The sequence below is a fragment of the Lagenorhynchus albirostris genome, chromosome 5 (genome assembly GCF_949774975.1).
Source record: "Lagenorhynchus albirostris chromosome 5, mLagAlb1.1, whole genome shotgun sequence".
Classification (NCBI taxonomy): domain Eukaryota; kingdom Metazoa; phylum Chordata; class Mammalia; order Artiodactyla; family Delphinidae; genus Lagenorhynchus; species Lagenorhynchus albirostris.
In genome coordinates this window covers 141,992,977-142,020,423 of record NC_083099.1, presented here as the reverse complement: position 1 = coordinate 142,020,423, position 27,447 = coordinate 141,992,977, and the positions used below count along the sequence as shown (strand labels likewise).

Below are 27,447 nucleotides of genomic sequence, written 5' to 3'. Positions count from 1 at the left end.
ATATATGCCTCTACGCTGGAGTGAAGGGAACTCAGACATAGACACACACTTTTAGAGCCAAAGCAGGGGGACAAGTTACAGACGTCACATGGCTCACACCGGCGGGAACTGGGGTTCAACCAGCCACGTAGGGTCCGAAGGCCCCTCCCGCGATTCCTCACCCAGCGTGGCCGCTGCCTTGGCACACGCCCCAGCCAGGCCCCTGACACTCAGGTGACAAGTTCATCCTGATTTCTCTGGGACTTTCCAATTTTCCCACCAGAAGTCCCACCTCTCAAGAACCTACTCTGTCCCGGACAAAACGATAGGGTTGGTCAGCCTGTAAGGGACGTGTCCTTTTCTTTGGACATAAGCAAACCTGGAAAAGATTCAAGATGGGACATGGGAGCATGTCTCTTTCGATACCAAGAATGAAACCCACGTCCACAGCAGACCCTGCAGCCACGATCTAAATTCTAATGATCTGAAGGCACTCACAGCTTGTCCCACCCTGGTTCTGCACCAGCCAGTGAGCTTCGGGCCGGTGGGGCAGAGTTTATCACCGCTGCACGCACACAGCCCCAGAAATGACACCAACGTTGTATAGCGTACATTTCTAGACGGGGGCCCCTCTGAACCTTCTCCCACCTTAGCAAGAGGAACGAGTATCCCTTAGGGTCCGGGATTCCCAGGCTCCGGTCCTGCCCACATCACAGAGCCTCTCAGGAGGTGGGTATCCACCAGTGCTTCGGGAATCCAGACTTACCGTGAGGCCCCGGGTCTCCCCTGCTACGATAATCTCTATGGCCTCCAACACGGCAAGCATTTAATAATGTCAAATGAATTAGCTAAGACCTTTAAAGTGAATCGAGCTTCTTAAAAAAAAAAATAGGGCTCTGCAAACATAAGGCATTTCTACAATACAGAGAAGGAACGAGAATCCAGCTGGGGAAGGAATCAGCTTGTAATCAGGAGTCTTATGGAATCTTCCAAATTATCTCCTCTGCGTTGGAATGTAGGTATTTTTTCCTGAGGGCACAGAGTCCATGGGGTTGGGGCAGAGCTGCATGTTCCTACCGCCCGTCCCAACTGAGATGAATTCGCGCTGGGATGTTGGTCCCACCAATTTTCACTTCTGAGATGAGTTGTGGGGGGACAGAGGGTGGAAGTGATCTGTGGGGATGGAGCCCCTCACGGTCCCAGTTTCCTCAAAGGGAAAAGAGTGTTCCCCCCATTTTCTCCGTGGAGCAACTTGAAAATAAAACAAGAGGGTAAGGTGGCACAGGTTTGGAAATTAGAGGCTTGTGCAAAGTCGAGGGCTCGAGTGTTTGCATGGCTGGGGTTCTGGGGGCCCTCTGGGGGCCAGTTCTGCGTGTTTGCCCTTTAGCAGGGGTCGGCCCCCAATCAGTGCATAAAGGGTGTAGGCCAGACCCCCCCAGCCCTCACTCACTCACTGCCACCATCACTGTCACTGGCGTTATCCCTACCCGTGAGACAGAACCCCCAGAGGGTGCTTTTATTTTAAATTTTTATTTTCTATTGGACTACAGTTGACTAACCATGTTGTGTTAGTTTCAGGTGTACAGCAACGTGAATCAGTTCTATGTATACATGTATCTACTCTTTTTCAGATTCTTTTCCCATTTAGGTTATTACAGAGTTCTGAGCGGAGTTCCCTGTGCTATACAGCAGGTCCTTGTTGCTTATCTATCTTAAATATAGTAGTGTGTTTATGTCATTCCCAGACTCCCAATCTATCTCTCCCCCCAACCTTCCCCCCCACCATAACATCTTTCATACAGTGATTTCTGCCCTCTGCCTGCTCTGAACCCCCAGGCTGGGTCTCCCCCCCTACTCCGGTCCCCAGACCAGAATGTCTCAGAGCCACACTGTCCGTACGCACACTTCCACGTCCCGCTGCCAGAGGCCAGCCTAGGAGGGAACTCCCCGGGCCGAACCTGACAGAGGTCTACACCACCGGGGTAGCACCACGACCAGGCAGAGGGGAGGTGGCATCACGGGGCAGGGCCAGTGTCGGCCACCTGGCAGAGTCACGTGGGTCATGCCAGCTGCCTCCTGGACACTGGAATCCCCAATGCATGCCTACGCTGTGTTTATTTGGGGCAAAAATTTCTTCAGGGCTCCGATGCAGTGGGCATCATGTTAGCTTTGCAAGTGCACGGCATGGGAAATGAGGCATACTTCGTGAAGATCTTACAGATGCTCAGCTCTTGGGTTTGGGGAAGTTATACAGACTCAGCTGCGTGGAATTAAGTGTGGCAAACGTTCCTTCGATGCGTGCGAGCCGCTACCTCTTCTGCTCTGCTATACTTCGGGCTTCACTCTCTCTGACTGCATTATGCATCCTTCAAACCACAGCAAGATGGGATCTTCACAGAGCCCTCATCACCCCAGGTGTCAGAAGAGCCCCCAGTCAGGATGAGACGCAGGGGAGCGAGGGGAGCCTGTGCTGGGCCACGAGCACCGTGGCACTGCTCCGGGACACAGAGCGCACTCACTGCCCCCCAGGAGAGTTGGGGCCAGGTCAGTGACGGCCCCTGCCCTGCTCGTAGGAAGCACGTGATTGGAATCACCAGGGCCAGCAGACTAGGCTGGAGAGACAGACTCACAGGTCATGTGGATTTCAGACATGTGGCCTTACCGGTCTTGACAGTGACCGTGGTGGTGACGTTGGCCCAGCACCCCTGGTAGCTGGTCCTCACCGCATACAGCACTCCGGCCTCCAGCCCAGCCACCTCCAGGCTCGTCCCCCGGGTGCTGGCGTTCCTGAGCAGCTCCTCAGCCTGGTAAACCTGCACCTGGAAAGTGCAGTTCTGGGTGGAGTTTAAACTCCAAGACATTTGAAAGCTGCTGCTGGTGACGTTGAGGACCACGAGGTCTCTGATGGGAGGGCAGTCTGCAAAAGGGCAGAAGGAGGAAGACGCAGAAAACGTCAGAGAGAAGCAACAGAAACAAAAGTCAACAAGTGGGCCGACATCAAAGTGAAAAGCTTCGGTCCCACTTGAAACCATCCACAAAATGAAAAGGCAGCCTACACACCGGGAGGAAAATCTGCAAATCATATATCTGATAAGGGGTTAATATCCAAAATATAAAAATCATACAACTCATTAGCAAAAATAAAAACAATAATCATAATCCCATTTTAAAATGGGCAATGGATCTGACTAGACATTTTTCCAGAGAAGACACACAGATGGCCAACAGGCACGTGAAAACGTGCACAGCATCACTGACCATCTGGGAAATGCAGATCAAAACCGCAGTGAGGTAGCACCTCACACCTGCTAGCATGGCTGTTATCAGAAAGACAAGAGGTAAGAAATGCTGGAGAGGGTGTGGAGAAAAGGGAACCCTCGTGCGCAGCTGGTGGGAATGTAAATTGGCGCAGCCACTATAGAGAACGGTATGGAGGTTCCTCAAGAAATGAAAAAGGAAACTACCATATGATCCAGCAATTCCTTTCCTAGTTATTTATATGAAGGAAACAAAATCACTAACTCAAAGGGATACCTGCACCCCATGTTCATTACAGCATTATTTACAATAGCCAAGCCATGAAAACAACAAGCTGTTTTTGTAGCTGTGGTCATTATGGTGTGTGATGGGCTGAACTGTGTTCCCCTAAAACTCGTGTGTGGGGTCCTAACCCCCCAGTGCCTCACAATGTGGGAGACAAAGTCATTAGAGAACTTGTTAAGTTAAAGTGAGGTCATCAGGGTGGCCCTAATCCAGCCTGACTCGTGTCCTTATAGAACAGGAGATGAGGACACAGCCAGGTAGAGGGAGGACCACGTGAGGACACGGGGAGGAGACGGCCGTCTGCATGCCAAGAGGCCTCTGAAGGCACGAGCCTGCCAACACCTTGCTCTTGGACTTCCAGCCTCTGGACTGTGAGAGAGTAACTTCCTGTTGTTTAAGCCCCGCAGTCTGTGGTGTGTGTTACGGCAGCCTGAGCAGATTAACGCAGGGTGTGATGTTTCTGGGCTACGTTTATAAATGCTGTCTCAACACAGGTTCAAAGGGCCTGCTCTTCTGAGTCACAAGTACTTGATCGTTTGCCCGAGGTCTTCTGCTCGGCTAATTCTTCACCAAAACAATGGCCCATGGGGAAGCAGGACTCCGGAGTCAGGCTGAGGTGTCCTGCGTTTTCATATCGACATTCATGCTTTAGGGAGTAATACTCAAATATAACAACCAATGTGTATTTTAACGCTCAGATGGAATTAAATGTATTTTTTGGGGAGAGAAATTCTGGCTTCACGGCAGGCACCTGGCCAATATGAATTATACAAAGCCTAGGGTGGCCCTCAGTCTATAGACACCACCATTTTTACAGCAGAATTTGATTTCTATAAGAAACAAGCGATGAGGAGATTTTTTCTAAAATCTTTTGCAAAACCACAGTAAAGAAAAAAGAATTAAAATATATGTGAAGTTTCCAAAGCCCTTCCCGTAAGGATTCATAGGATATATGCTTTCTAATATTACAAAAAAATTGTCTCTCCGACAAATGTGTACGCTTCCTTTCAGTAAAAATTAAAATTGGCACAATTCAACCCATTTCCCTTTTTGCCTTGGCTGCCAAGAGGCTCAGGATCAAGACTGGTGACCCAGCCTCATCCTGCAGCTCAGCCCTGCTGGGTCCTCCCTGAGCTGCCCTTTAGAAATGGCAGTGCCCTGTGGATGTGCTCCCCTACCGTGAGCCCCTGCAGGTCCCCGCAAAGCACGGATATAAACTGGTGGATGCTGGAGAGACAGGTGAACCCAACCCTCCCTCCATCTAAATTCTTGCAGCTTCCTGAAAACTCTCCTTGCATGCAGAGGTAGCGTGTGCTTTGAAGGAGACGCGTTTGTCCTTTTCACTGAATTGTCCAGTATTTTTCTGTGCCTTTGTCTCACAGGTGGTTTTCATTCTTTATGACACTGTCCTTTGTTTCAGCTGAGGACTGGACAGCAGCTCAGGCCCTGAGACCGTGGGTCTCACCCCTACCTCCCGGCCACTGGGACCATGAAATCAAGACAATCACCTTCTGGGGGTCTAATAACCACGTAACTTTTCGGTCTGTGTCCCCAGGAACGTGTCACTGAGAAAGTAAGGAAAAGCTACAACTTTTCTAAAAATCTGCTAAAAGCACTGAATGTTCTGATTCACGCAAACCATACAACACCCAACATTCTTTCAATCCCGCAGGTGGCCACACGACACCTGGCAAATAGGACAGTGAGGCTGAGAACGAGGCCTGAGGCCTGGTTGCCGCATGCAGCTCGCAACAAGGTTGCAACCCCACGTCCTGGTTGCCATTCAGGCATCACTCGATGTGGAACGGCAAACGAATCCGTATTATGGGCCAAGCACGAGTGCCTCCAGGCTGAGGGGAATTAAAATAGGAAGGGTCCCCTAGGTGTTGGAAAGAACTCCGGGACTGGCGTTTAGGAAGTCTGAGAGGGTATCAGGCTGGCTGGAGACATATTCACTGTTTAAATTAAGACGCCAGAGGGTCCCTAGAACACTGGGATAAGGAGCCACCAACAGGGTGGTTTCGACGGCTATGAAACCCTCAGAAGCATCTGCAGAAGCTGCCGTCTGCCCATGGTCCCTGCAGCTAAGGCGCTGTGGGCGTGTGGCCCTCTCATCCATAGAAATAAGTCCTCCCTGCAGAGAATGCTACAGCCGAACATTTGTGTAGCTCTTTCTCCAATTGATTACCTTGAGACGTTTACAATTGTCCGGATCCAACCGTGTTTGACCAACCACAGTGGCGATTTCATACGGTTTGACATTTACTGAGCACCTACTAGGTATCCAGCACAGTGATGGAAACAAGGATGGATTAAGGTCCACAGCGATGCCAGACACACACATGGGATGTCCAAGCCAGCGTGGCCAGTGTCGTAGCAGCAGTGGGGACACGGGGCTGTGGGGACACCCACGGCGCTATGGGCACCCCCTCCCACTACAGGCACCATGCTGCCAGCCAGGCCATCAGTGACACACTTAGAGCTGCCCTTCTAACAATACCAGGTAATAGGTTCTACTGTACTATGATCCCGTTTTACAGAGGACGAAACTGAGGCCCAGAAAGGTCAAGTCGAGAGTCAATGGCAAAGCCGTCCAATCACTCATGACCAAGTTCCCATGCTGCACTCCTAAACTGTCCCACCACCGGCAATAGACTGGGTAATGACCTCCAAAGAGAGCAGCTCCTAATCCCTGGAACCTGGAAATGTGACCTTATTTGGAAAAAGGGTCTTTGCAGGTCTGATGAAGTTAAGGATCTCAAGAAGAGACTGTCTTGGATGATCCAGGTGGGGCTTAAATGCGATCACAAGAGAGAGTCGGGAGAGAGGATGCACGCGCACACACAGAAGAGAAGGCCACGTGCAAAGGGAACAGAGAGAGGATTGAAGACGTTGGCCTTGAAGATGGGAGCGATGTGGCCACGAGCCAGGGGATTCGTGCAGCCCTCAGAAGAAGGGTGAGGCAAAGAAGGGTCTCCCCTACAGCCTCCGCAGGGAACCTGGCCCTGCCGACACCTGGACTTGAACCCAGTGATAACGATGGTGGGCTTCTGCCCTCCAGAACCGTGAGAGAATAAACTTCTGTTGTCTTAAACCCCCAAGTGTGTGCCGTTTTGTTACACAGGCCCAGGAAATGAATCCACCTACCCACGCGTCTTTAAGTAGTTTTCAAGGCCGCTGTTGGTGAGAAGGTACAACTTGTTGGGAAGGTCTTTGTGTTGCTGTGAAATCAGCCAACTTCTGACACACCAAGGCTAAGCCCTCTTCTGGAGGACAGAACCTGAGATACTCTAAGCCGGAAATAATGCTTCTTTCCTGACCCTTCCTTCTTCCCTCTGACTTGGATTTCAGTTCATTGGCCAGGACGCTTTCTGTCACTGCCCTTCGGCTTGGCAACGTCCCTCCCTCTGAAAATGCAGCCCCAGAAGATAGACCCAATTCTTGACCGGGTGTGATCCCTGGGTGCCACTGCCCTGCGGCCCTCCCCGGGCTGCGGCTGTGAACCTGAATTCAGGAGTCGACACCGATCTGAGGGAAGCATGTCAGATTCTCTGTGTCCACGGGTCTGGGCCTTTGTTCCTTCCGGGCAGCCCTTCCCTGTGTCTGGTGGGGCAGGAAGGGCGCTGCTGGGGCAGTGGGCTTTCCCGTGATCTCCCATGTCAGTCTCTGCTCCTCTTTAAGCCCTGGACCTGTCAGCTGGACACCTGAACCTTGTAAAGGTAGAAACACTGGGCGTTTGAGCCAAGATGCTGAGCATTCAGTCGTCGAAAACCTGACTATAGATCAGGTTTGTGAACTTGAGCGGTAATCCTTCGCAGCCTAGTGGACTCTCCAGCGGCGGCCCTGCCCTCACCAAGCAGCCACCTCAGAAGATGGTTCTTTATGGAGCTGAATAGCTATCAGTCTTCAGCTGGGTAGGGGACCATGTCGGAGGGAGTTAGGATGACCCTTGAATACAGTTCCACTCCATCCTAAAAGCAGAACGTGTTCCTGGAACATGAAGTGCAAACCGGGCAATATTTCTTAGGGGTTTTCTTGTGCAAGAATCCAGCTGCCCTGTGTGTCATTAACTGGGTGACTAATTTCACAAGAAAAGCATCTGAAATTTGCGCTGTATTTTCCACGGGTCTGTACCTCTTACCCGTTCCAGCAGATAGCTCATTTATTATATTAGCTTCTAAATTTAAAACATGTGCTGTTTCCCTTCACCATATGCGATTGGAATTCGCTCTAACTTTCTGATCGGGAGACACCGGCTTTGTCTTTTCTGCCCTGTTGGAACTGAGGTCGGGGTGGTGTGCTTTCCCTGTTTATGTTGAGCTGTCAGCGTGGCAGTTTGGCAGCACTCCTGCCTGTGAACAGAGTCTGATGTCTTCTCAGATAACCGAGCAGAGTATTGTCAATAACTGTATATTCCAAACTTCTGTTCACATGGCGGGTCGGGTTGCTCCCCTCTGAGGCCACAGCGCAGGAGATCTAGGACGGGCTGCTGGGATTCTGTGCAAAGCTTTGTGGGTACATCGTGCACAGAGGAGATGCACAGTTCTAATCGGACAAAGCCCCCAGGGCACAGGACAGGCGAGTCTGGCTGCAGAGGTGGGGCTGGTAGGTGCATTTTTAAAACTCCAGAGACCCTAGGAATAGCCACCACTCAATCACCCCTCTCCCCTTAAAGGGAAAAGAGCATGAGGATTAAATCACTAATTTATTCCAACTCAGTTATAACAAGGTTCTCCCCAACCACTTCACAATGCTAGCGAAAGTTGTAGTGTTCAGAGAGGAATGTTGGAGGTGACATACAAGTCCCCCACGAGGGAAATAGCTAAGAGCATTGCATCCCTGCTATAGCATACCACTGTTACTCGAGCATTGAAAATCGTAATTATGAAGACAAGGTTGCTTCTTGGAAACCTTTACATGACATAATGGGAAGTGAAGAAAGCAAGATACAAAATTGAATATGTGGCAGGATTTAAATAAGGTCAAAAACAAAAAAACTGGAAGGAAACAGGAGAAAATAAAAACAGTTGGCCACGGTGCTGAGACTGGGAGCGACTTATCCTTGCACTCCCGTAACAATGTTGTTAAAGCCATAAATCAGGTTCCAGAAAGAAGAGAGAACTCTAGAGGCCAAAGGGGATAAGGTGTGTCTGCATCTCAACTGAGGCTTCCTTAAGGCCTTCCTTCCCCACCTGGAGAGCCCGGTCGCTCACCTTCACAGCTGCCATCCAGCTTCTGGGGGGACAAGGTGGGCGACTCCGGGTGACCGAGGCACTGGTACGAGCCCTCCATGTTTAGACACCGTCCCCTCCCAGCGCAGGCGTTGAGTTCGTCATAGGAACATTCATCTACGTCTGTGGGAAAGGAGAACAGGTGAGAATACTCATCAGGGCCATCGGTCCTTCCCATTAACCTCTAGATGTGTATCGCACAAGCTGAGGAAGTGGTTTGGGCTGCGGTCCCCAGGGGCCTCTTGATGCCCTGCCTCAGAGGCCCCATCGGCCACAACCCTCTTCACCGGGGCAGCTGGCCCACGGCTCAAGGCACAGCTCCATGTGCTTGGGTGGGCGCTGTGGCCCGAGCAGATCACTTTGGGGCTGTGTTGAGTCTGAAATCATGAGGTCCAGACATCCTTCCCAAGCATCTATCCTGTGGACGGCAGTGTATGGATGGAGAAATAGGGCAGAGCAGCCCTTGACCTGCAGAAGGGGCCTGGCCCTCTCCTGTCGGGCAGGTGCACCTGCTCAGAACAGGAAGCCAGGCTTCTCTGCCGCCAGGACCGAGCAAGGCCATATCACCCTTTTATCTAAGCCAGACGGAAAAAAAAGGCCACCGTCACCCACCGAGCACCGACCGCTCTCTTGGCCGCAGTGAGGGGCTGTTCCTTCTTTACTAACCCTAGCTCGTCTTCATGCTGGTTACCCCTCCCCGCGGAGGAGATTGATTGAAATACCCAATCACAGAACTGCCTCTGCTTTCTGACAGCATCCAACCTAGAACAAGCCCCACTCCCTTACCCCTCCCTCTCCTCAGCCACCCGATCAGAGCTGCACCCCATAACGGAGTCTCTCTGACCCCCTCCCGCGGACGCGCCCGCGGGCCCTGCCGCGTGCCTTCTCTCTCGCTGCCTCGTGAGCTAACCCCTCCTTGTTCACCTGCTGGGGAGTTTCTAGGGTCTCCAGACGGAAACCTGTCAGAACGGACGAGACAAGCACTTGGTTTAAGGGCGCTGTGCGGTTTGGTTTTCAAGAACATTTGTAGAGTTGAAGGGAAGGCCATCACTAGAGCTTTCCCTGGGCTCCAGACCCTGGCGTCTTTCTGTGTGACCTTCAGCGGCATAGAAAGAGCTGCCTCACGAGAGCAGCCATCCTCCTAAGGGTGCAGCAAACTCCAGCTGCCTTCTGTAGCGGGAAGGAAAGTGCTGTTGGAGCCCAGCCGTCTGCTCACGGACTGTCCAAGGTTACTTTCATGCCACTTTGCAAAGCTGAGCTGTTGAAACAGGCCATGTGGCCCACAGCCAAAAATATTTACTATCTGGCCTTCTTCAGAAAGTTTGCCAAACCCTGACATGGACAGAAAAAAAAAAAGAAAAGAAAAGCCAGGTAATTTCTTCCAGAAACACATCTATCTGCTGCACCAAACTCAGATTTGTGCCAACTCTGCTTTAAGAGCCTTCGAGACGTAAGGATGTCCTTAGCGAGGGTGGGAAAGAGGCCACAAGGAAATATGGGAACCCGAGAACTGAGCAAATGGGTTATTTGTGTGCTGTTCTAGGATTTGTTCTCCAGCCTCCACCTGGATGGAAGGAGAAACTGGACGTGAGAGGCTTAGGAGGAGGCCGCAAGGAGGGAAGGGGAAGGGGATGCTAGCACAGAACGAGTTCTCAAAATCTTGGCTTCGGAACTTGGAGTTTCAACTCTGGGCTGGGATGAGATAAAGGTGGGTCTGACCGCCCCTCACCCACTGGATGATTCTCCCACTCCGGCGGCCCCCGCCCCCAAGGGGACAACAAAGGGAAGCCGCACCTTGCACCCGGATGTCAATCACTTCATAGATGCGTTTCACCACGCCGTCCAGCGCCGCGGAGATGCGGGCCACAGGCTCCGGCTGTGGCAGACCCAGCAGCAGCCGGGACACCGTGATTGAGGTGTCCCCCCCGGCCGAGTGCAAGTGGTGGACAGCGGTGTCCAGTGGCTGCAGGGCACTGGTGACCTGTGAAACCAGAGTCAGAGCATCAGGTGGTGGAAGGACGCGCCCATCGGACAGACAGGGAGACAGAGGCATAGGGACGTTAAAATTAACTGCACAAACACACACACAACACACACACACACACACACACACACACACCACACACACCATTCTCCTGTGCAGCAAAAAACTCTCTCCAATATTTTTATTTCTGTTGTCATTCCAATAAAGTCTCGCAAACCAGATTATAAATACTTTGGGGTTGAATTGTGTCCCCCTCCCAAAAAAAAATCCCCATGTTGGAGTCCTAATCCCCCAGAACCTCAGAATGTGACCTTATTTGGAGATAGGGCCGTTGCAGATGTAGTTAGTTAAGATGAGCTCATTAGGGTGGGCCTTGGTCCAAGATGACTGGTGTCCTTCCACAAAGAAGACGTTTGGACACAGACAGACACTGGCAGAGGAAACAATGTGAGGACACAGGGAGAAGCTAAGGAGACGCCTGGAGCGGACCTCTGCTGTGTGGTCTGCTACCGCAGCCCCAGGAAGAGACACCGGTCAACCAGGTTCCCCCCACCGGTCCCCGCCCTTGCAGCTGACAACAGAGAATCAGGTCTGGAATTGGGGAACTGGACGTCAAACCACATCTGATATTTTCTGAAATTGAATGATCCCTTTTCTCATTTCATATGAATTCTTTTTGTTCCAGTCTAATATCCCGAAATCTCAAGGTAGCATTGATATTTGCCTTGGGAAGACAGGCAAACAGCGTGACTACCAGGCAGAAGGGCATCACCGAAGCAGGATTTGCCAACAAACCCACAAGTCTCCCCTGGAAACCAGAAAGGTGTTTTGGGGGCCCTGGAGCCCACGCCCTCCTCAGCAGACTTGAAACCCTTCACAGGGGGAGGCAGATCAGGAAGTCAACACTGGCCTCGTGCAAACCCCTTAGTTAGGGCGCCCAGCACCTGCTGCAGTCAGGAGCCCATGTGGACAGGCTCTCCTGAGGGGAGGAACAAAACCTTCACACATGAAGAGGCAAAGGGTGACGAGAACAATAACATTCAAAACTCAACAATCACAGCAGCTCAGGACCTACGTGGACCAGCATCGTTTTAAGCTTTTTAATGTACTGTCTAAACCTCACAGCCACTGTCTCATGTAGGCTTATGATTATTCCTGTTTAATAGAGTAGGTATCTAAGGCACAGAGAGGTTAAGTAACTTGAGCAAGGTCACACAGCTGATGAGTGACAGTATTGGGATTTGAATCCATGCAGTCTGGCTCCAGAGCCATGTTCTTACTGGCCAGCTAGGCATCCCCAGCTAAGAAAAGACAAAAATCTCTTCTAGCTAGGACAGTTAAAGAGGCTTCTGGGTCAAGGTGACCTTTGGGAGTACCTCTCAAGCCGTTTTACTGGACAGCCCAGAGCAAGGTGAGGGTGTGTGCCATCTGTTTTGGGCTCACCCCGGCCAACTCTGGTCTGATTTCATGACCCAGGGGCCACGTCTACGGGACCTGACAGTCAGGAAGGACCAGGCACACAGTGTGAGGGGTCCAGTGCGGAAGGAAACGTGCAGCCCCTCGTTCAAAAATTATTAAGCATTTCAAGAGGCAACAGCAGAGCATTATACAAATGCAGGGCCCTTCCCAGCGTGGGGTGACTGCAGGGCACTCACCTGGGAGGCGGGTCCTGAGGTCAGACCACCACCCTGGGCAGGCACCGTCAGGTGGTGGTGAGCAGTGCCTGCCCCCAGCCGGGCTCCCAGGACCTGGGCGGGGGTGGGGCGACTCCCAGAGCGTGAAGACGTCCTGCTGGTTGCAAGGCGCTGCTGAGGCATCAGCAAGCATGAGCTGTGTCTAGGCTGGGGCTCCCTCCCGGGGGTGAGGTGCGGGCCTTGCCCCTCAGGGGGCCTGTGGCCACATCTAGAGACAGTTTTGGCTGTCACAGCCGGGCACGTTTCTGGCCTCTTTTGGGTAGAGCCAGGCCTGCTGCGAAACCCTGTGGGGACAGGCAGCCCCATGACAGAGCCATGCAGCCCCAAACATCGACAGTGCCAAGGCAGAGGAGCCCAGTCTAGAGGTCCCCATCTCAGCACCTTCCAGAACTCCTGGGACTTCCCTAAAGCAGGAGCCAGAACTCGGGGATGCGTGAGAGAGGTGCTCAAGGGCACAGCTCTGGGGCCTGGGAAGGCTGCACCCGGGCCTTAAGCAACAGACCCTGAAAAGAGGAGGAGTTTCCTGCTTCACGTCGTGATAGGGTAGGGCTTGCACGCCACGTACCTCAAAACACACCAAACTGCACCCTTCCGAGAGGGCATTTTATTGCACAAAAATCGTATCTCTTTCAAGCTGGTTTTTTTTTGTTTTTTTTTTTTTTGCGATACGCGGGCCTCTCACTGTTGCGGCCTCTCCCGTTACGGAGCACAGGCTCCGGACGCGCAGGCTCAGCGGCCATGGCTCACGGGCCCAGCCGCTCCGCAGCATGTGGGATCTTCCCAGACCGGGGCACGAACCCGTGTCCCCTGCATCGGCAGGGGGACTCTCAACCACTGCGCCACCAGGGAAGCCCCAAGCTGTTTTTAAGTGAGAATCCACATTTGGTTCAGAGTCAGTCGGTTGGGGTCTCCTGTGGAACCCCTCCCGACACCCCGACACCTACCATGGAGTGCAGAAGCCTCATGTGATCCAGCAGCCTGGGGTCCGCCTGCTGGAGCTCCGTGAAGTCCATCTTCACCAGGACGGTCACGTTGTACCAGAAACTCGCCAGCTTCCTCTCTGGAGCTGCCCGAGGGCACAGGGATGAGCCTCAGGCCCAGGACGGGCTGGGGCCACAGGAGGCCCCTGGGGAACGGGGTGGCACGCTTCCGCCCCCCTGCCCCCGCTGCTCTTATGCTATATATGGTCCTATTTATACCGTAGAATGTACTATTGTACACAAGGTATATTAGATAACATGACGTATATTACTTATAACATATATACTATAATGTATACAGTATAATAGTATCATTATATATTATATGTAACATAATATTTACATTATGTATACTATTACTTTATACTATGCTAATAAGATATATATTATACTAATACTTCATGTTTTATAATGTATCGTATATTGCACGTTATATATATATACAGTTTATATGTGTTTCCCTGGCTCTGAACCTTGACCACCTCTTCTCCTGGGGGCCTGCACTGACTTGCCAGACGGGGGCCTGGGAAGGATTTCGGGTCCCCGTGGGGCTTCACAAGCAGACGGTCCCAAACCTCCCAGCTCTGACACAGCTCAGCTCCCAGCAAGCTCACCGGGAGCTCTGAGGGCCTCCCCAGGCAATCTTGGGAAACTGGGGTCCCTGCTTTTCCAGGAACGTCTAACCCCCTCAGGGCAGCTGTGAGCACACTTCTCCCCCTGAGGGGTCAGTGGCCGATTTTATGAGTGAAATGGGCCCGTGCACAGGCTGCAGGCTTCCCATCAAACCCGGGCTGCTGCTACCAGAAACTCACTCCTCCCCCCACCTTCTCCCAGATCAGGCCTCAGCCCTACCTCGGGGGGCAGGGGCCGAGCAGCGGGGGCCCCCCGACGAAGGGCAGCACTTCTGAAGACCAGGACAGTCCGCATCCAGGGTGCATGGCGAGGTAGACGCTTCTGGCCTCACCGCCGGGCAGATGCCGGGTCTAGATGCGAACTCCTCAGACCGATTCAGGGCTGGGGGACAAGCGAGCAGCGATTAGTGCTATTGGCTGTGGAATCCCGGATGGCCTGCGTGGCGCTGTGTCTGGATGCCTCCTGGCACTGGGATCTGTCTGCGGTTCCGAGGCGCACAGGGCAGCCCACTCAAGGGCCACCACCAGGCCTGGGCAGGGCCTTGCCCTGTCCTGCAGAGCAGTCATCGAGGCCGTTTGCTCTGACTCTAACGTAGCCTGACCGTCTTTCCTGGGAGGAGGGCAGCTTCTCCCAGGAAGCTGGGGGCCCGGGCGTCCTGTTCCTCTAGGCCTCAGGAGTCCATGTACAGGGCTCTCTACCACGCCCGTAGAGGCCCCCTTGCTGCTCTGTGTCCCGACAGCTCACTCACTCACTCATTGAATATTTATTGAGCACCTACTATGTGCCAGACACAAAGCAAGGTACCCGTGACCCAGCGGTGGGCCTGAGGCAAAGTCCCTGCCTCAGGACACTTAGATGTCGGACAGAGACCAATATGCCGACAGGCCTACCAAAGCTCAGATGAGTGAGAGCTGCGGGGAAGAAGCAGGGCCCAGGGGCAGGTAGGCAGGGAAGGCCACCCTGAACAGGGGGCTCTGCAGGGGCCGGGGCACTGGGGGGACAGCCTGTAGCTTGAGGCCCAGGAAGTGGGAATGCGCTGGGCCCCCCAAAGGTGAGAAGGAGGTCCCCGGGGCTGGTGAGGGCGCGGTGGGTGAGCAGGTGGGCTGGGCCACGGAAAGACCCCCGCGGTGGTGAGGTGGGTGCCCTGGGGGGTTGGGGCAGGTCCGTGGTGAAGGGGACGCTGTGGTGCCCTGCCCAGACTCTCTCACTGCTCTACCAAGCGCTGCGTCCCCACCTCCTAGGACCCTCAGGTGGCCCTTGGGGGCTGGAGCTGCCGCACCCCACATGCAAAGCCCCAGGTACCTGGGGTTTTCCAAACCACCTTCCGACCCGTGGCCAATGCCGTGAAATCGTCCCCTGCCTCTGCCCCTTCCCTTCCCTGTCCTGCGTCCACAGCCTCCCTGCGGGCGGCCTGACTTGCTAATCCCTGCTGTGCTCTGGCAGCCGCGCCTGTCGAGAGCCTATTGTGACGGTCCAGGCGCGCCTGTCCAGAGCCTATTGTGATGGTCCAGGCGAGAGCTGGTGGAGGCCGGACCAGGGTGATGGGTGGAAACGAGCGGGAAGCCTCAGATCCTGAGTGTCTGTAGCTGGAAGTGCCCGCAGGACGTGCTGACAGACAGGACAGGGTGTAAAAGAAAGAGAAGCTTCAAGATGGTTCCAAGGCTTCAGGCCTGGGCATCCACTTGGCACCATTTCCAGGAGAAGCTGCAGGAAGAGTGGCCTTGGGTGGAGCCAGGATTTGGCCGTGCGGATGTGAAGTGTGGCGCGCTTTCTGGAGGCGCACGTGGAGATGGGGGGCAGCGAGGCCCTGTCCCCTCCCCTGGTCAATGCCCGGGAGGTCCGCTGAGGTCAATCAGTGGGGCTGTGGTCTGCACACCTCCAGGGCCAGCACTCACAACGTGCTCGGTGGGACGCAGCTCGGGGCAGACGATGCAGACAGGAGCCTGCAGGAGGCAAAGACGACGGGGGATGTGCAGCCAGGTGTGGTGAGGGCTGGCGGAGGCATGGGCTTCTAAAGCAAAGAGCTTTCAGAGATCTGATAAGAGCAGGAACTATCGGAGAATCCGGGGGCTCCTAGGGGACTAGCCGGGAGCCAGGGTGCTGACATTCAGGGGACAGGAAAGCACAGGAGAGGGAGAGAAGAACGGGAACCCCGGGGAAGCGGGCGTGCTGCTCTCTGCAGGGAGGCGGCCAGGGCACCAGCTGATGCTGCCGGACACTCGCTCGGTGGCTGGGCGTCGGGCGCGGCAGGGCTGACCCCCCTGCCGGGTCTGTGCAGGCCCAGCAGTGGATGGAGCTCAGGGCAGCATGGGATGCAGGAAGCTGGGCAGCCATGAGCGTCCGGGGGCTGAGGGCAGCAGGGAGGGAGCACAAGGAAGGCAAGACCCCAGCACCAGCGTCCGAGGAAGGGCCTGTGTGAGCTCCGCCCACCCACCCGGGGACGAGGGCTCCAGGCCCGACTGGGTGTCACTCAAACCCATCTGCCTCCTGCCCAGGTCCACGTAAAGCTCTGTGTCCTACGTGACATTCAGGAGAGCCACTCTGGGCTCCCCAAACTCCAGGGCAGTCAGCGAAGGCGTGACAGCCGTGCTCTGGAAACGCGCCCTCAGAGCTGGGGAGGGCCAGCCCCTCGGGAGGATGCGTGGGGCCGCCAGGTGGAAAGGAAGGGCCGAGGGGCCGGGGTCCTAAGGGTGGTCCCCTGGGGCTCTCCAGAGTCTCTGCAGGGTTCTCCACAGCCAGAAAGAAGGTGGCGGCCCCTCCTGCTGGGAACACATCCCCAAGGCAGCTGCGTGGGGCCCCATCAGCTCTCTCCTCGCGGAAGCTGAGCCTGGGCTCGGCGGTCACTGTCAAGCGCGTTCTCCTCTCCACGCTGTCCTCGGCCCCCTCCTCACTTCCTAGTTGCCCCGGTGGCTATTCCGATGTCTGACGTCCTGGAGAAGCGGCCATGCAGGGACAGCTTTGGTGCAGCCCGAGAGAGGCTGTGCTGGGATGGAAATGCCGAGACCCCCGGAGGGCCACCCGCCAAGGATCGGGAGCACGTTGCTTTCTCTCCCATTGTGAAAACGAGCTGCCTCGGTTGGCAGTCCCTCTGCCCACGGGACTCTAGCTAGAATGTTCTGGGCCTCTCCTGCCTGGCGGTTAAGAAACATGAGATTAAATGTATCATGGGCTCCTGGGACTGAAAAATGACATTAGGGGGAAAAAAGGGAAATCCAAGTAAAGTGTGGAGTAGAATTAAGCAGTAATGCACCACGTTGGTCCTTATTGGGGAAAATGCTCCCTGGTAACGTAAGAGCTAACATTGGGGACCCTGGGAGAGGGGTGAAGGGGGACTCTCTCTACTGTCTTTGCAAATCTTTGTCTGGAAATTGAAAACTATTCTAAACCAAGAGATTTATCTAAATGAAAGGAAAATAGCCACCAGGAGAAACGGGCTTCCAAAAACAGTGACCTGATCACAACAGAAGTGCTTTCGAGTTAAAGTTCGTCTTAATATGGAGGCTGCTGGGAAACTCCCTCCATCCCTCAGGGCTGGCCGGCTTACGGAGAGCCAGAGAGAACAGTAAATGGTTCCAACTTGGTAGAAAGTCAAAAATCCTCCTCTCCTTCCCTAACTCGACACAAAAAATGACCCAGGACTGCCCAGCGCCTGGCAACCCCAGGTGAGTCACGGTTCATGAGATAAGGCGGAGATTTCTGTCTGAGTCACAGCCCAGGACTCTCTAGGGCTGGGGAATCGGATCGCTCTGGAATAATCAGATAATAACCCTTCCTCGGAATTCTCTTTCCTCAAAGGGGCCCTGGCCATCAGCCTGGGAGAAGGGAAGTTTGGGGTAGGCTCCGGGTCCAGCGGGGTCCTGGGCTTGCCGTGCAGAAGGGCGTGCGGAGGAGACGGACCATGCGGGAACAGGGGCGTCGCAGCAGGTGGTGAGTGCCCACTGAGATGCTCAGTTCTGAGGAATCCATCCTGACTAAATATTCCAACTTTTGTGCAGCAGTGTTTGCACCAGATGAAACTCATCGCAGCGTTATTTATAAGAACCAGAAATTGGAAACCACTAGATGCTAAGTGGTAGCAGATTGCTCAGTGCTGACCCATTCGTGTGATGCGGTGCCTTGTGGGCATTAAATCACGCTGGAGAACACGATTTATGGGCTCGGAAGAGTTCCAGATAAATTGCCAAGGGGTACAAGTGTGCTGCAAAACATCTCCAACAGGGTGACCACCCTTCTGTAAAAGGTCTTCCCTGAATGAGACTAGAAGAAAATGTTAACCGTGGTCATTGTTGCGGGAGGGGGGTTGTTTGGGGGGGCGGGGGGAGGGCAGACTTATGGGCAATTTCCCTTTTCTTTGTTTCCAAATTTTCTACGTTGCTTGTGTATTCGTTTTTGTACTGTAAAAATACACTTAACTAAGATCATATATGGCTTATCATGGCCTTCCCACAACTAAGATCATGTATGGCTTATCATGGCCTTCCCACAGCTAAGATCATATATGACTTATATCATGGCCTTCCAAATGTGGAACTTAAAAAAATTGAAAAAGGCATTGAGACTGAAAAAAAAAATCACGTGTTCTCTTCTCACATAATGCTCTTCCCTTTTTTGGGTTCTTGACTGTTGAGTGGGAAGAGAGAGAAGAAAGGAAAGCTGAGGTTTCACTGCTGCCGGGGATGAGACCGCTGAGCTGAGGTTGCCGAGACATGAGAAACCCCAGCCCCGGGCGGCCCGGAGGCGAGTGCCTTCTGCCTGCCTCTCCGCCCCAGGTGCCCAGGCTGCCACATCCGGGCTGTGGCCCCAGGCTCCTCTGTGCCAATCAACCAGTGGGTCTCAGAGCATCACTTACAGGGACCTCTCACTTCTGGTTCCAGAGAGCCAAGCCGTCGTGAGGCACCTCTGCACCAGCTTTGATCCGAGGAGCCAGGCAGGTGTGGAGAAAGCTGAGCTGCTGGTGCCCGTGGTGTAATACTTCCCACCAGGCACCTTCTAGCTGCCCACGTGGTGTCCCTGAGCTCGGAGGTGGGGGAGACCGAGGCTCACTGGGGGCCTCCCAAGCTGCAGGAACAAGTGCTGCAGCCCCCCATGCTCTCCCCGGCGGTCACAGGGCAGCCCCGCAGCAGCTGCGGTGTCAAGCGGGGCCCAGGCAGCAAGCCGGGACCTGCCCGAGCAGGTGTCCAGTGGGCCCTGTGCCTGGACGTTCCTCCTCACTGTGCCCCTCCCACGCGCGCCACAGCCCCTTCCTCAAACGTCACCAACTAAATACGACAGGGCTTCAAGTCACCCGCCTCCCCAGGTCTGTGTCCCCGTCTGCTCCCATCCCGTAGCGACCAGGAATCTCCCACTGGCTTTCACAGGCCCCTTTTCCTCTCTCTTCTCCTTCCTTCTGGGATCCTGCCTGCGTCCTCTCCACGCTGCTTCCAGAGTGACCCTTCCAAGGCACGGGGGGGACTGTGGACCCCACCCCACCCCAATTCAGCCCCCTCTGCTGGGCCTGGGGGCCTTCAGGGTGAGTCTTCCCCTTGCCCCCAGCGCCTCCCACCCTCGCCCCCCGCCAAACACCGGCAGCCCCATGACCTGCGCTTCCCCAGAGCAGATCTGCCCACGGGACTCTAGCTAGAATGTTCTGGGCCTCTCCTGCCTGGCGAGCCCCTGTTTAAAGGCGCTAACACTTTAAAAGTGGGGCTGAGTCCCACGGGAGGCTGGTTTGCTGGGAAGCAAGATGAGCTTGTATCCCTGCTTCCCAGAAAGCAGGTGCCTCCCGCCTTCTCTCCTGGGGGGAGGGCAGCAGGCCGCACAGACAGGTGACTGCTCAGGCTGGGCGGGGCTGGGGGGCTCAGCCTTTCCTGGGGGCCCCTCTGGCCCTCTGAACCTGTGACCTCACCAGCCCCACGACAGACCGACAGCAGGTGGGGAGAGTGTGGCCTCTGTGGGGGAAGGCGGGCGGGCTAGGGTGGGGCCCCCTCCTTCTACCAGGATCTGATGCTCCAACCCAAGCGCCGTGTGCCCCAGCTGAGGCCTCCCCGACCCGGGACCCCCAGCCCCAGAAGAGCGTGCTCCCAGGGCAGGGGCAGCTCCCGCTGTGCATGGGGCCCTTGGAGGCAGGGACGGCAGACAGAGAGCCGTGGTCACCATGGGAAGGGACTCCTCAGACCCAGCACCGCCCCTGCAGGTGTCCCTTCAGGGAACCAGCGGGAATACACAGCAAGCACCCAGCCGCGGACCTGAGGCCAGCTGGCCCCTCCTGGTGTTTATTGGTGGTGGCAGCATTGGTGGCTACGGTGTCGTTTTAACACTCCCAGAAGAGGTGTGTTCCTGTGACCTGCTCAACGCTGAGCGGTCCGGTCATCTCGGGGCCTGGCCCTCTGAGCTGCATGAGTGCACATGTCAGCCACCCCATCCTCTGCGGGCTTTGGAGGCTGAGGGAGATGCACTCAGGATAACTGCAGGTCCAGCCCGTCTGCAGGCTCTGAGGGACCCAAGACTCTACATCTGCTAGCCCCTAGGGCTGGAGGGCTGGCGCTCCTGGTGTGCCGTGTCCACGCCCGAGCCTGCGGCTGTCCTGCTGCCCGGGGCCCCGGGGATGGACGGGTCACGGGAGCCGCTCCCACACCCCGCGAGCTGGTGCTCTCTGCATTTCGGAGGAGGCAGCCTCACGTCTCAGGGTGCCCTATTGCCACCCTTCCCACTTCCCCTCCACCACGGGGGCGGGTGTAGGCAGGCCTCCTGCCTGTTCAGAAACTCATCTCAGCTCTGAAACTGATTCAAACGATCACCGCCACCCCCCTACATATTCACACAAGCACACGCCTGCACCCTGGCCCCCGGAAGAGGCCTTCTGGAAAGTTCCCTCCGTGTCAAGAGGCTGAGCCCTGAACGCCACACAGCCCCGTCCGCCCGGCCTCAGACGAGCCTGGGACAGCCTCAGCATGGCTGGTCGCCGCCCCAGCATCTTTTGAACCACGCAGAGGGAGTAAGAGGCCTTGGGAGCTCTGGACAGCTAGGGGACCCTTTCTATCTCTTTCAGAGATTGGGGCTCAGGCTAGGGTCTCACAGCCTTTAGAACGACAAGGCTGGCTGCCATCACAGAAGAGATCGCAATGCTGTTCTCAAACTCAGCTGCCTGTTAGAATGGCTGGGGGAGCTTTAAGAAATATCCCAGGGCCCCCAAGCTACGCCCCAGACTGAGTCCATCAGAGTGTCTGAAGGGGGACCCAGGCGTCCTCGTTACTGAAGCTGCCCCGGGGACTTCGGTGTGCAGCCAGGTCTGAGAGCCACCACCCGAAACAGAGGCTCCCAGAGGGGGGCTTGGGCCAGTAGCATCACCATCACCTGGGAACTCGTACTTCACCCCTGCCCCCCGGGCCTGAAATCCGGGGTGAGGCCAGTGACCCGTGCTTAGACTGGCCCTATGGGTGACCCTGATGCACACCTGAGGCTGAGGACCCGTGTTCTAGTCAGTTCAGGGCCAGGGGGCGTGAACAGTGACTATCCCAGGACGGGGCAGGACTCACGCAGGACGCAGTAGAGGCCCAGCTGCTCATAGCCTTCGCAGCAGTCGGTCACGTTCCTCCGCTTAGGAACCTCCACCACCAGGTACTGGGTCCGGTAGACGGTCTTGGGGCAGCGCCGCCAGGGGACCCACCAGCCGCAGGGAACGTAGGTCAGGCGGGATGTGTGCACTGCCTCCACGCTCTGGACGTGCTGGCTCACACTGTAGTTGCACAGCTGGTAGCTCAGCAGGGAGAGGCCTTTTTCTACGAGGGAGGGAGGATGATGGAGAAACAAGAGGAGAAAATGCCAGAATCAAACCAATCTGAGGGGTTCTCTGCAAGTCCTCTGCTTCTGCAAGAGCAGGTGAAACAAGACACCCGCACACGGCGGACCCCTTGGGATCTTCCCACCAGCCCGTATCCGAGAAGGTGATGCAGTAGCATAGACTCAAGGGAGGCAGCATGACACCTGCTGGCTAAGCAGTCCTCCCCCACAGAGCAGGAGATGCCACCCCAGCCCGACCCCGGCTCCCCACACCCAGGGGCCTGACGGTACACATAAGGGGACACAGAGAAACCAAGCTTCTGGGGCTCTTGTCCTGGGCTCTGCTGCGTGTTCTCTGACTCTGCGGGCTAGAGAGCCCTGCGCACACCTCGTACCTCCGCAACAAGGGCTGTCACGTGCGACGTGAATACACAGCGGTTCCCTCAGTGAATACATAGTAAAGGCCCACTAAGTGCTGGGCACGATGGCAGTGACACCATTTTTTTGGAATGAGATGAAAGATAAACACACAAGTCAAATACATGTGAGAAGTTCATAGATGGTAAAGTTCAGTCCGACAGTTGCTGTGGTCAGCGGGAGTGAGGACACAGTGCCCGAGGTGGGACATCCAGCTGGCCTAGGTGTCTCTCACCTGGAGCCTGGTTCCTGGGCACAGATGTCCATGGCCTTTATCAGGATTGTCACTTGGTTCTCGAGACCCCGTATCACCTACTACCTTCATCAGCCTCAGACCCCTGTGTCGTGGACCACCTGCCACTGGGTCCTGGGGTGTCCCATCTGCCCGGGGAGCCTCTGTTGCCTCATAGAGCAGGGACCGCGTGAGGGCTGAAATATGTCCCATCCCAAATTCATAAGTTGAAGTTCTAAACCTCAGTACCACAGAATGTGACTGTACTCGGAAAAAGGGTTTTTGCAGACGTAATTAGTTAAGATGAGGTGATATTGGTGTAGGATGGCCCCTGATCCAGTACGACTGGCATCCTTATGAGAGGGAAAATTTGGACACAGAGACAGGAATGCACACAGGGAGATGCAATAGGAGATGAAGGCATAGGTCAGGTGATGCAGCTACAAGCCAGGGGTCCCTAAAATTGGCAGCAACACAAACCATCAGAAGCTGCGGAGAGGTGTGTCGGGGACAGATTCTCCCTCCCAGCCTCAGGAGGAACCAACCCTGCCAACACCTTGACCTTGAACCTCTGGCCTCCAGACTGTGAAGAAATAAATCTCTACCACTAAGCCCCCCAGTCTGTGGGGCTTTGCTGAGGCACCCCCAGGGATCTGACAGGAGGGCCGTGGGGTGCCTCCCACGTCTGCGGCCAGCGTGGGACTTGCTGCGTTCCTGGGCTGTCAGTGAAGGATGAATGAATGCTTTGAATGTAATTCACGTTTTCAGATACTCAAGCTCTGAGCTCTAAGCTTTAGGAGACTGTACAGCCGCTGGATAGGGGCTCCATGTTGCAGTGTAAACCCTTCAGTGAGAAGGTGGATTTCTGGGGCGAAACTCAGGGGGGGCAGGAGAAATCATCTTCATCCTCATCCCCAGGACAGCACCCCTGAAGAGTTCCACCTTTGGCCTCAGGGTCACCTACAAGCATGCAGAAAGCGAGACTTGGGGGCCGGTGACCCCCAGGAAGAAATGGGGCCAAGCCAGCCCTCACGCCCAGGCTGCTGGGAGAGCCTGCAGCCTTACTCTGGGCAGAATCGGGTGCCGAAGCCCACTGCCCCAGAGCAAGCCCACTCCCAAGCCACGTGGTGGCCTCCCCTGGGGTGGCAGGGCCTCTGGGAGTAGACCCGACCTGTATTCACCAAAGGGCGGGTCCCAGGAAGCTTTGGGAGGGAGTAAGAGGCCCTTGGCTGCATGGGGTAGGGCAGGAGAAGGCGGCTTCCGAAGCCAGAGCTTAGAGGTGACTGGGATGAGGGGCTGGAGAAGACGCCACAGTGAAACGCGGTCACTAGTTGAGCGATGGCGCCTTGCATGTGTTCGCGAGAACACGCACACGTGCGCGCACGTGCACGCGCACACACTCCTCCTTCCAAGTGAAACTGCACTGGATCTCCATGTTTTGTTTTTCCCATTCTGTGAGAGGCCACCAAGGCCTCCCCAGGCCTGGCTTCTTGGCCGAGCTCGCAGTAGAAACCGCTTAGCAGATCCTGCTGCTCGACAAATCCTTTCAGGAGCACAGGAGGCAGGGGCCCTGGGTTCTAATCCCAGAGGTAGAAAATCTTAATGCTCTGGTGGGTTCTGGGGTCAGGACTGCGGTCACACCAGCTTCACTAATACCAGCCGTGTGATTCTAAGCACATTTCCTGCCCTCTCAGTGCCCCAGCCTTGTCATTTGTAGAATCATAGCTGTGCCTGAGGTTGTAGGAGAATTAAATGAAATCGTGCCTGTACCGGAGCATGTGGTACCTGGGGGCAAAGAGACGTGCTGCCCTGACGGACCACCTAGCGCTCCTGCCGGGGTCCTCCCGCACATGAAATGCGTCCTAAGGCCTCCTCTGGCTTCCAGACATTCCCATTCGTTCTGCCACTGAGTATGGTTTGCGTAGTAGTCATTCCAAAGGAAATATCAAGTTGGTTTTTTTTTAATCACAATTCATTAGAAAAAAAAATCACAGAATCCTGCCCATGGGTGAAAAATGTTTAAATTAGTACAAAACTGAAGTCGATGGTAGAAACAGAATGGCTCTGTTTGAATTCCCAACGGAATAAGATGCATTTCTATAGGAAAATGATGTAAAAGGTTTGCAATCTCAATTCTCTGAAATCTGGGGCTTCAGAAATCCAACGTGTTTTTAGCAGCTGACACGTGTCTCTCAAGGGCCTTGGACATGTGCTTGGTCCCTCAGGTCCCCGTGGGCCACTTGCATCCCCACTTGCTGAGGAAACGGGGCTGGCAGAGCCCAAGGTGAGCGGGAAGCCCCACTTCATGATCCCCGCTCTCTGGCGGGCAAAGGAGGTCTGAGCCGGGGTCAAAGGCAGGGGTAGCCCTGGTGGAAACCTTGCCCTCGGCCGGCTTTGTGGCCCTGGCCACTCTGGGTCTCCCTCTCCTTATCTGTAAGTTGAAGACTAACGGGCTGTGGTTCCAGAGGGTTCGATTCTGACTCTCCAGGAATGTGTTACTCTCAGCGTGGCCAGCGGGCCTGTAACATCTGTACCCCAGGCAGAAATGCAGAGTTCCGGGCCCCTCCCAGACCCACTGACTCAGAATCCACACTTGAACCCCACCAAGCCCCAGGTTATTTGGAAGCATTCCCACCACCTCTTTTGTGGTTATGAAAAAGTATGGCCAAGAAGGGGCAGACCCAGCCTCTCAAAGCAGGTGCATCTCTGCCTGCCCAGCAGGCAGGGCTGCCGTCTTCAAGGGGCCCACTCCCAGGTAGCCCATCACCCCTCCGCCATCCCCGCACAGAGCCCGGACCCCTCACCTGTGAAGCCACTGGCCTGGCTCGGGCCCACGGCGGTGACCAGAGCCAGCAGCGCCGGCACAAGGGTCCTGAGCATGGTCGGGCGGTGGCAGTGGCTCTGGCCTCTTCCGAGCGGCAGCACAAAGGGGCCTGGGCCACCTGGACCCAGAGAAAGGGCCCTTCCCTTCCCTGCGCCGCCGACAGTGGCAGTGGCTTCAGAGGATGCGCTCGCCGGGAGCGTTCCCTTATGCCTGCTCGTTAACACCCACCACAGCCGCAGCAGTGTCCCTCGGGGCACCTGCGTGTCACAGCCCATTCTCCCTCCAGGCAGATGGCATCTTTCAGGAAAGGTGAGTACCCAACTGCCAGGCTGCATCTCTGGGTCCCATCTCGTTGTTACGCAGAAAACACATTTCAGACCCGAATCTGACTCCCTCCATCAAGTCCAAAGTATTCTCTTACCTTATCGTCCCAAACTGGCAGCAGAAAACACCAGCAAATCAAAGTGGTGCATCAGATTCAGAAAAGCATCCTTCACACAATTGGACAAAACAGATCAAAAGCCGTAAAAACGTTCCTATGACCCAGTGATCCCTTCCCGAGGCTTGCTCTGAGGGCCATGAAGCTGCAGTCTCAGATGTTTATTACTTGCTAGAATTTAAACCGGCAAAGCGTGGAAGTGAGCCTTTGGGGGAGGAGGGGAGAGTAAGTTGTTATAGAGCATCTGGATGTGGCATCACCCAGATGTGCTCCCCATGAAGACGTTTAGCGGCGTGGAAACGGCACCTCATCATGTGAAATCAGAACAGCACCTCATACAGTTCTGTCCCCAAAAGACAACAACTCTATGATTCTGTAAAATTGGGCCCAACCCAGAAAGGACCAGAGGACTACACCACGGTGAGGGATGACAGAATGATAGCTGATTTATGTTTTATTTCCATAACCATCGTGTGTTGTGTGAACTGGATTTTTAAATTTCGTATCAAATACTTTCTAGTTGGGCTTCCTTGGTGGCGCAGTGGTTAAGAGTCCGCCTGCCGATGCAGGGGACACGGGTTCGTGCCCCGGTCCGGGAAGATCCCACGTGCCGCAGAGCGGCTGGGCCCGTGAGCCACGGCCGCTGGGCCTGCGCGTCCGGAGCCTGTGCTCCACAACGGGAGAGGCCACAACAGTGAGAAGCCCACGTACCGCAAAAAAAAAAAACTTCCTAGTTGATGACACGTCCTTATTCCTCCGTTGGGCTGTCTTTCATTGTTTGGTACAATTTTTAACATTAGACTAGGCACAATTATTAACATTAGATGAAGGTCTCATTAGTTCTACTGAGAAAACTTTCAAGTAGGGTAACAGAGATCCACCTTGGCTACATGTTTCAGAAGGATAATTCCCTTGTGTTCAAAATAAAAAAACAGTTCTGCCAGGAGGGTCCTTCTAGCCTAACTCCCAAAGGACATCAGTACGGCTTTTATTCTTGGGAGATTAATTTCTGAGATGATTAACTGCTGCATTTGCCTGGTTAATGACTAGATCACAGATGCCAGGACAAGAAGACAAAAAAAGGAGCTGGAAATAATCACGCAGCTAAGGGGCTTAATGCAAGTCTCCTGGGAGACAGTACCCTTTATAGAATAACAGTACTACAGGACTGACTCATAAACTCTGCTGCTGTAAAGGAGGTTAAAAAAAAAGTGTCAATAAGAAAAGAAAACATGTTAAAGCTATAATATTCAAAAAAATAAAATTTAACTAGCTCTAACAGAATAAATCAGAAAAGTATTATAATTAAGGGAAATATGAACATTTAAAATGGGAGATGCATCTGTATTACAGTATGCTGTCATCTCTTAGAGCTTTTGCTACGATAGCATATGAGCACTTCTATAAAATATGAAGGTGGAATCAAAGATAATGTTATATTTTAAAGCTCAAAATTGGTCCTGTGCATGCACCATTTTTTCTCATCTTCAGAATCACCCTGCAAAGTAGGTCCCTTATCCCCGTTGTACAGATAAAGAAACAGAGGGTCTGAGGGGCCACACAGTCAATGAGTGGGGTTCAGCCCTGAAGCACACATCCTTCACAGTCCACTCCACTCCCTGTCAGGTCACAGCTCCAAGAGAGGGGAGCAAAGTCAAGACATTTCACCAGCTGGGCGCTTCCTGCTGTTTGGAAAGTGTCCATAAAATGTTGTCACATCATGCTTTCTCTTT

At 54.5% G+C, this 27,447-nt stretch overlaps 1 protein-coding gene across 1 annotated transcript in view; it reads right to left on the bottom strand.

Annotated features, from left to right (window-relative positions):
* UMODL1 (uromodulin like 1) overlaps positions 1-25,331 on the bottom strand; it is a 61,017-nt gene extending 35,686 nt beyond the window's left edge. The window contains exons 1-7 of the mRNA XM_060149464.1: positions 25,256-25,331; positions 21,559-21,801; positions 14,264-14,425; positions 13,376-13,497; positions 10,548-10,734; positions 8,736-8,876; positions 2,642-2,896 (exon numbers count right to left, since the gene is read on the bottom strand). Coding sequence (XP_060005447.1) covers positions 2,642-2,896; positions 8,736-8,876; positions 10,548-10,734; positions 13,376-13,497; positions 14,264-14,425; positions 21,559-21,801; positions 25,256-25,331 — 1,186 coding nt within the window. The remainder of the gene's footprint in view (positions 1-2,641; positions 2,897-8,735; positions 8,877-10,547; positions 10,735-13,375; positions 13,498-14,263; positions 14,426-21,558; positions 21,802-25,255) is intronic.
* Between the last annotated feature and the right edge of the window lie 2,116 nt (positions 25,332-27,447).